Below are 9,515 nucleotides of genomic sequence, written 5' to 3'. Positions count from 1 at the left end.
ATTCATTTTCAGCATGAGACATGGAATTGCCCCCATTTCCCTTTGAATCTGATCAACAACATTTTATTCTCCTTGGCCACCGGCCTTGGGTATTTACTCTGGCCACCAGCTTGACACATACATTTCAACAACTGACCACAAATATATTTCAAATATAAAAGGAAAAAGTCAGAATATGATTACTAAAGGAAAGAACGCTAGTCTACGTTACCCACACTTTTGTCACTTCGAGGCTTGTATTCCATCACTCCCAGTCCTTAGTGACAGAAATGGAATCCCATCAGGGGCAGCTCCCGCCATCACTTTTTAGGGATAAGTGTTTCCCACAGACGGTGCCACTTGTTGGAGGTGAAAAATTTCGTAGAGGAGTTTGACCCAACAATTAATGCGGACTGGAGCGGGAGCTGACCTGGGAACAATCGAGAAGCTTCCCTCGAGTGTTGACCTGGAGTTTGACCGTCGGCTCGAGGAGGAGGGGGGGTACCTGCAGAAAACGCTCCGATGCCTAAGTCAGTACATTTCTTAGTAGTGGAGTTGAGATAATTGGAATTCGATAGATTACCTAGACGTCAAGCCTCCTTTATATAGGCGATGACTTACTTCGGGAACAAGCCGCCATTATTTCTGCTTTGATGGCAGCATTTATTTACACACTTATAATGACAATTATTGCTGCACTAATAACAGTTAATCATTGTGTACTTACTACCGTCATTCATTGCGTATTTATGATAGTCATTCATTACGCACTTATAATCATAATCATTGTGCGTAGTTATTGTCGTAATAATCGCCGCATTCATGACTGAAATTTAACGCCATACTAACTTCGGAGTTAATCGCCTTAATTGCAGGCCCAGCAGAATTTTCCCACTCCCACAATGCCCCCAAATTTTCTCTTTGGACACTCATCCTAAGAGGAAATTTCCATTCTCTGGCTGCTTCAAATCTTGCCTTGAATATTTCCTCGAGCCCTGACCGTCCCGATTCTTTCCTCGAGCCTTGGCCGCCCCGATTCTTTCCTCAGGCCCTGGCCGCCCCGATTCTTTCCTCGGGCCCTGGCCTTCCTAGCCGCCCCGAATCTTTCCTCGGGCCCTGGCAGCCCTGAATATTTCCTCGGGCCCTGGCCGCCTCGATTCTTTCCTCTAGGCGAAGATTCATTTTCAGCATGAGACATGGAATTGCCCCCATTTCCCTTTGAATCTGATCAACAACATTTTATTCTCCTTGGCCACCGGCCTTGGGTATTTACTCTGGCCACCAGCTTGACACATACATTTCAACAACTGACCACAAATATATTTCAAATATAAAAGGAAAAAGTCAGAATATGATTACTAAAGGAAAGAACGCTAGTCTACGTTACCCACACTTTTGTCACTTCGAGGCTTGTATTCCATCACTCCCAGTCCTTAGTGACAGAAATGGAATCCCATCAGGGGCAGCTCCCGCCATCACTTTTTAGGGATAAGTGTTTCCCACAGACGGTGCCACTTGTTGGAGGTGAAAAATTTCGTAGAGGAGTTTGACCCAACAATTAATGCGGACTGGAGCGGGAGCTGACCTGGGAACAATCGAGAAGCTTCCCTCGAGTGTTGACCTGGAGTTTGACCGTCGGCTCGAGGAGGAGGGGGGTACCTGCAGAAAACGCTCCGATGCCTAAGTCAGTACATTTCTTAGTAGTGGAGTTGAGATAATTGGAATTCGATAGATTACCTAGACGTCAAGCCTCCTTTATATAGGCGATGACTTACTTCGGGAACAAGCCGCCATTATTTCTGCTTTGATGGCAGCATTTATTTACACACTTATAATGACAATTATTGCTGCACTAATAACAGTTAATCATTGTGTACTTACTACCGTCATTCATTGCGTATTTATGATAGTCATTCATTACGCACTTATAATCATAATCATTGTGCGTAGTTATTGTCGTAATAATCGCCGCATTCATGACTGAAATTTAACGCCATACTAACTTCGGAGTTAATCGCCTTAATTGCAGGCCCAGCATAATTTTCCCACTCCCACAGTTCTGATTCCTAAGATCCTAAACCCTGAGAAGACCATGTACTTCAGGCCCATCAACCTATGCAACAACTCCTACAAGATACTATCCAAGCTACTAGCTAACAGGCTAAAAGCAATCCTCCCCCAGATCATCTCAACAAACCAAAATGCTTTTGTCCCGGATCGCCAAATTCAACACAACATCTTGCTAGCAGGCGAAACATATCACTATCTTCTTTTAAAGAGAGAGGGTGGAAATCATGAATTTGGACTAAAGCTAGACATGAACAAAGCATATGACAGAGTCGAATGGGATTTCCTGGAGGCTGCTTTACTTCGCTTTGTTTCTCCTAGACATGGGTTACTTTGGTGATGAACTGTGTCTTTCTCTATTGTGTTGAATGGAAGCCCGGGATCTTTTGTCAAGCCTAGCAGGGGTCTCAGACAGGGAGACCCCCTTTCACCTTATCTCTTCTTGATTATTAGTGAAGTTATTTCACTAAGACTAACCAAGGCTGTATCTATTGGAAATATTAAAGGTGTCAAACTGAGTAGAAGGGGCCCTATGGTTTCCCACCTTTTCTTCACAGATGATTCCCTCTTTTTTATGAAAGCTACTCTTTTTTTTTTGGTTCTGCATCTTTGGCAGAAGCAAAGGCAAATTTAGATGGAATTGATTCTGCATTGCATCTTAACCTTTCAAAGGTGATAGATGAATCTGATGCTTTAGAAATAATTTCAGAAATTCAATCAAAAAAGAAGAGTAGAGATTGGACTACCTATCTTCTTATTGAAGAAATTAGGAGGAGGAGTCTTCTATTCTCTGAGATTTGCTGGAGTTGGACTTCCCGTGAAGCGAATGCAACCGCCCATGCTGCGGCCTCGATTGCCAAAGGGACGGTGGGTCTTCACAGATGGGCTAGTATGCCACCACCATCCTTGCTTCGTGTTCTTAAGACTGATGGACTCCCCTGTCCTCCTGTTTAATTGTTTCTATTTTCTGGTTATGTCCAGGCTCTTTACTCTCGAATGCCTTGTTTAACTGGGAACTAGATGGAGATGTTAATGCCTTCCATTTCTTTGTATCTGTTTTTGGGCTTCGGTTTTCTGGACTCGCTGAGCTTGTCCCTTAATGAAACTTCTCAAAAAAAAACTTGAAAAAATAAAAATACGGGTAGAGACCGCCCACCCCGCGGACCCGAACCTATTTCGCTCCGCTTATAGTGTCATTAGTGTGTGTGTTTGAACCTGTTTCAAAGCTCAGACTAGAAATTCAAGAAATTGCGGGAACCACAAAATCCAAAGAGACTGAAAATACAAGGATGGAACATAAGTTTCTGGAGAATGGGGATTGCAGTATATGGATCAATCCCTACTGGGCAAATATCATGAATAATGAAACAAACTCCAGACTTTTGGTTACGCAGTGAAAATCTCAAAATATGAGATTAAAAACACTGCGGGGCTCTTACTCTTGAGAACCCAAAATAAAGATCATCATATTGAAAAGGATATGTTCTTTTACAAACTTTGAATAGCGCTAGCTTGGCTATAAGATTCACACCAAATCTAATACAAAGTTTGTCTTCGTTCTTGAACTCCTTCTCTTGATCAATCTTCAAATCTTGTTCTTCTTTCTTCACCGTCTCTCTACTGATCTTGAGAAAGTATGATGCATATGAAACTATGATTACCAACGCTTATACATGGAACAAGTGTTATGACTCTTTGTGAAGACACAAAATTCAAACAATCATGCAAGACTCTATCAAAATTCTTGCCTCACCAAAAGTGCACGTTTTTGCCATGCATATCTTCTGAAATATATCAAGCACTCACGGCAAAAACCTCTCCACCAAGATTCTACCCTAATTCTCTTTTAATTAGGAAAGTAACTTTCCATATAAGAAATCCAATCAATCTTAAAGAAAATCAATTAGGAATAGACAAGTCCTAAAAACCCTAAGGCATCAACACCACGATTTTAACACTCAGAAAAATCTTTTAAAGACATAAATACATAAAACCTAAAACCAACTTTCCAAAATCGGACTCCACATAAAACTGACAGCTGACTCGGGGATTGCAACACACACTGCAATCCCATGCATATGCAGATGCAATTACCTGTGACTCTCCGAGATCAGTAAAGGACTTTGTCATAGTTTTGTATGGGAATGCCAATACGATACGTACAAGAATTGTACTTACAGAGACTCTAACTGAAACAAGCAGATTATCCCCATTAAATTTCCCAACAATCTCTAATCCCACACAAAATGGTGAGAACCTCTTCCCTCACACCCAGAAGCAAATTCTTCTTGAGAAAACACAGAAAATGGCCAGTCTCACCCTACAACACCAAATGGCACACACTCTTCAATCAACACCAAGCACTCCAAACCCTCAAACACTCCCCACTAAACCCACCCCAAAACCTTCTCTCCACACTCATCCACTCTTTCAAAACCTTCAACTCTGACCCAACCCCTGAAGCTTACGACTTTGTCCTCAAAACCCTAACTAAAACCTCACAACTGACCCGCATCCCTTCTGTTCTTGACCGCCTTGAATCTGTAGAAAAATTCCACACACCCGAATCGATTTTCGCCAATCTGATTAGATTTTATGGCAGTGCCAATCGAATTGGGGATGCCATTGATGTTTTCTACAGGATTCCCAAGTTCAGGTGTGACCCTTCTGCCGTTTCACTCAATTCTTTGTTGTATGTGCTTTGTGGGAGTAGTGAAGGTCTTAAAATGGTGCCCCAGATTTTGTTGAACAGCCGAGCTATGGGGATTAGGCTAGAAGAGTCGAGCTTTCGGATTTTAATCACTGCATTGTGTGGAATTGGAAGGGTTGGGTATGCCATTGAGATAATGAAGTGCATGATCAGAAATGGGTATGATTTGGATGTAAAGATTTGCTCTTTGGTGCTGTCATCATTGTGTGAGCAAGAGGGTTTTGCTGCTTTGGAGGTTGTGGGTTTTGTGGAAGAAATGAAGAGAGTTGGGTTTTGTGCTGGGATGATGGACTATTCAAATGTGATTAGGCTTTTGGTGAAACAGGGGAAGGGTTTGGATGCTTTGAGGGTTTTGGGGAAGATGAAAGTGGAGGGAATGAAGCCTGATGTTGTTTGTTATACCATGGTTTTACATGGGGTTATTGCAGATGGGGATTACAGGAATGCGGATAAGGTGTTCGATGAATTGCTTGTGTTGGGTTTGGTTCCTGATGTTTGTACTTACAATGTTTATATAAATGGGTTGTGTAAGCAGAACAATGTGGAAGCTGGAATAAAGATGATTACTTGTATGGAAGAGTTGGGGTGCAAGCCGAATTTGATTACTTATAACATGTTGTTGAAGGCGTTATGTAAGAATGGGGAGCTGGGTCGGGCGAAGGAGCTTGTGAGTGAGATGACCTTAAAGGGTGTTGGGGTAAACTTGCAGACACATAGAATTATGCTGGATGGTCTGTTTTGTAAAGGTGACATTGATGAAGCTTGTATCTTTATGGAGGAAATGTCGGATAAGTTTCTCTGTCGTTGTTGTTCGGCATATGATGATGTTATCTTTGGGTTGTGCCAGAGGGGTTTTGTTTGTAAAGCAATGGATTTGCTGCTGAAAATGGTTGACAAGAATGTTGCGCCCGGGGCAAGAGCTTGGGAAGCACTACTTCTTAGCTCAGGAACTGGACCTTGCTTAGTAGAGACTACTTGGACTGGTTTAGTGAACCCAATTGAAGTCGATTGACTTCACTACGTCACCTACACAAACATTGTGTAATCACAACTATAGTTTATTCTCTTCACCTCCACTATGGACGCCGAAACAGACGTTATTGCTATTGAGATAGAATTGTATGATCAATAATGAGTACATTTAGACATGAAGTTTGATCTTTAATACTGTTTCCACTCTATCTGTAAACAAAAGGATTCAGCTGGTTTTGTGGTCTTGGGGTTTTCTGGAAAAAAAAAAAAGAATAAACTTGGGTTTGACACTGGTGGACTATTCTAATATGATTAAGTTTTGGTGAAACAAGGCAAGGGTCTGTATACTTTCGTTATGATGGGTAAGAAGGAAAGTGGAGGGAATTACACCTTCTAGCTTCTACCATGGTTTTACACGGTGTATTTGTGAAAGATAAGTATGGAGAGCAGATGAGCTGTTTGTTATATCATAGTTTTACATGGTTTTATTGTAGATGGGGATTACAAGAATGCAGATAAGGTGCTTGATGAATCACTCGTGTTGAGTTGATTCCAGATGTTCATACTTACTATGTGTATGGGTTGTGAGCCCAATGACCTTAAAGGTGTTGACTGTGGAAAATTCGCAGATATGTAGGATTATATGCTGGATGGTACCAATGACACCAATGACCTTAAAGGTGTTGACTGTTGAAAATTAGCAGATATGTAGAATTATATTCTGGGTGGTATGTTTCGTGAAGGTGACATCAATGAAGCTCGTCTCTTTATGGAGGAAATGTTGTTTTGACTTTTGATGAGATAATCAATGGGTTCTGTTGAAGGCCTTTGATTTGTAAAGCAATGAACTTGGTGAAGAAAAATGGTTGACAAGAGAGTTTTTCCTGGGGGCTTGGGAAGCACTACTCTGTAGTTCAGGGTCTGAAACTTGTTTAGTAGAGACTACTTGCGTCAGCTTGGTAAAACTAGTTGAAGTTGATGGACTTCAGTTACACGTGCAATACAATAGTTTTAGCTGGTGTATTGAACTGAATCCACAATTAAAGTTCACATACACAATGCAAAGGAACAGACGTTATTGCTATTGGGATAAAGAATTACAAGATCAGTAATGGGTATGGTTTAGATGTGAGAATTTTTAGTTGATATGTCATCACTGTGTTGGGTTTTGTCCTGGTATGATGGACCACTTTGGTGAAACAAGGTACTACTTGGATGCTTCAAATGTTTTGTACTAAATGCAAGTGGAGGGAATTAAACCTCATATTGTTTGGTATATATACGCCTATACCATGGTTTTACAAGGTGTTATTGCAGACGGGAATTAAGGAAAGCAGTTGAATTGTTTGATGTTTGTACAATGTGTATTTGAATGGTTAGTGTAAGCAAAATAATTTGGAAACTGAATTGGAGATGATTTCTCGTATGGAACAGTAGGGGTTTTAATTACTAATAACATTTTGTTCAAGGCCATGAGTTATATGACTCCAAAGGGTGCTAGAGTGGGCTTGCCAAAACGTAAGAGTATGCTGGATGGTCTATTTCGTAAACTTGATGTCCACAAAGCTTGTATTTCAACGGAGGAAATGCGACTTCAGTTGTTCTGCATTTCGACAAACGATGAGATAATTCATGTATTGTGCCAAAGGGGGCCTGGTCTGTATTCTGTAACGTACTGGAATTACTGAAGAAAGTGGTTGACAAGAACATTGCGCTGAGGGCAAGGCCTTGGGAAGCACTAGTCTTTAGCTCAGGATCTCATCACTAGACTACTCGGCCTAGTTTGGTAAAAGCCCATTGAAGCTAGTTATTGACTCCACCTATACATGACAATGCGTTGGTTCCTTTAGTGAAAACAATGCGTTGGTTTTAGTTGGTGTAGTGAATCCATAACAACAGGTGATTGATTTCAACTATACAATGCAAAGGTGAAGATGAAGTTGCTCCTTCCATGTGCATCAGATGCCTTTTCTTTTATCCTTTTTCTGAAGTTGGGCAATTTAGCCTGACTTAGCTCACTGCACTTTTGCTGGCCGTTTGTTCATTTCAGTGTCCAAGAATGTTTGGCAGAGAGACTTGTAAGTACATCTCTACCATTACCAACCTATAATCACTGTCTCTTCTGTCCTTACTTGCTATGTGCCCATGTTGGTGTTTTGTAGCTGTTGGCTTTTTCTTTACCAGAACCGCTTTGCTTGAAGTGATAGCTTAGTTGACATAGATCAGTTGGTAGAAAATTCCAACTAAGGTGACGAATCTATCGCCTTGTTGGGTAATATCGAGTTGATTTTTGTACCACATTGTTCCAAAATTACTTGAAATAAAGTTTAGAAGATAAGATTTATCCGTTTAAGTTTGCTACCATCCTCTGATAAGTTGCACCCGAGTTCAAAACAGTGTTATGGATTTTCTTTTAATCACTAGTTAAGCATGGCCCATAGGAACCAAATCTTCTACTTTCTGATTCAATCTGAATTTTCAAGTCAATGATCTTCAAAACTTTCAGAGAAAGCGGTGCTGGATATGATTTGCTCAGTTAAGTCTATCTTCTGTGTGGAAAGCATTGCAGCCATTTGGTTTACTCAGAAAGAAACCAACAAATGAAAAGGGAAGAGAAACAATTTGCTCGCTTTAACACTTTTTTCAGTGATATGATTGAGGCATCAAAAGATTCCTGTTTGTCTTCTTGAGGTGTCTTCTTTTCAGAAATTTAAAATATTGTCGGTGTCAAAAGGGTTTAGCTCTGCGGTGGGCAAAACTTTCTGTAGTGACCATATTAACTCCTAAAATTCTATAGTTCTTGAAAGTAATAAAATTCTGTACTCAGGAGCGGCTAGATTAAACATTGTTTGTGGTTTAGGAACTGGACAGAAGGAAGTGCCCAAAGGACTAAACAGAGACAGATAGTATGGGAAATTTCTATCATGCTTCTGTAGATACTATGCTGCACGCAACATATGTCATATTCCAGTTTTGGTAAAAGTTGATCATCTTTTCGGCAACTTATCCAAAACTTGGACCTGTTTATCTAAGAAAATGATCACCCTACCAAAAACTTGATTCTACTGATTAAAAGTAGATCAATAGCATCGCGAGTTTGGTGTCGATCAATAGCATGCATGTTGTACAACATAGTAGGACTATGTATCGCCTAAAAATTAAGATGGCATGTTGTACAACACTACAACATAATAGGAACTCATAAAGGCCGGTGTTTCTCTGGTGGTTGCAGCAATTAAGTAGTCAATTCTATCAGAATTCACCCATAAGTTCCACAACTGTCCTCGGAAAACCATCGACCCGTAATGTAACTTTCAGCTCTTGCTTAGCTCTCATCATTATTGGCACAAAATTGACAGCACTGAATTTGCAATGCAATCCCCACGCACCCTGGGGCCTCTCCCCACCATAAACAATATCAAGGGCTCCAAAAAAATTTTAAAAAATGAAGAGATAAAGTTAGACCCAGTGAGAACTGTGAAAGTATCCACTTTCTTTTCCTCTTTGTTTAATTCATCTCAACAAAATAATACTTCTCAGAAAAAAATTCTCAACAAAATAATCAATAACAGTTAATATTGCTAAACCATCATTGATAATGATATTAATGTATTAGCCATTATAGAGAGATCTGCTAGCTCCATGGTTTCTCCTTTTCAAAAGCATCATGCATTTCCACATGTGGAAAGCTATCCTCATACTCGGGACGATGACATGTTATAGAAAAAAGGTATAAAGTATCAGATTGCTTGTTAGATCATGGTTGGAACCCAAAATTAAAGCATTC

The 9,515-nt window shown here is 40.4% G+C and overlaps 1 protein-coding gene across 1 annotated transcript; it reads left to right on the top strand.

Annotated features, from left to right (window-relative positions):
* Positions 1-3,253: 3,253 nt before the first annotated feature.
* LOC112191829 (pentatricopeptide repeat-containing protein At2g38420, mitochondrial) lies at positions 3,254-6,016 on the top strand. Its single transcript, XM_024331256.2, has 2 exons — positions 3,254-3,316; positions 4,225-6,016. The coding sequence occupies exon 2, from the start codon at positions 4,293-4,295 to the stop codon at positions 5,766-5,768; it is 1,476 nt and encodes a 491-aa protein (XP_024187024.1). The 5' UTR covers positions 3,254-3,316; positions 4,225-4,292; the 3' UTR covers positions 5,769-6,016.
* Positions 6,017-9,515: the final 3,499 nt, after the last annotated feature.

This window comes from Rosa chinensis, chromosome 3 (assembly GCF_002994745.2).
Source record: "Rosa chinensis cultivar Old Blush chromosome 3, RchiOBHm-V2, whole genome shotgun sequence".
Classification (NCBI taxonomy): Eukaryota; Viridiplantae; Streptophyta; class Magnoliopsida; order Rosales; family Rosaceae; genus Rosa; species Rosa chinensis.
This window is presented reverse-complemented; position numbering and strand designations above follow the sequence as displayed.

Excerpts from the sequence above, each read along its gene's own strand:
- LOC112191829 (XM_024331256.2), top strand. The coding sequence starts at position 4,293 with ATGGTGAGAACCTCTTCCCTCACACCCAGAAGCAAATTCTTCTTGAGA.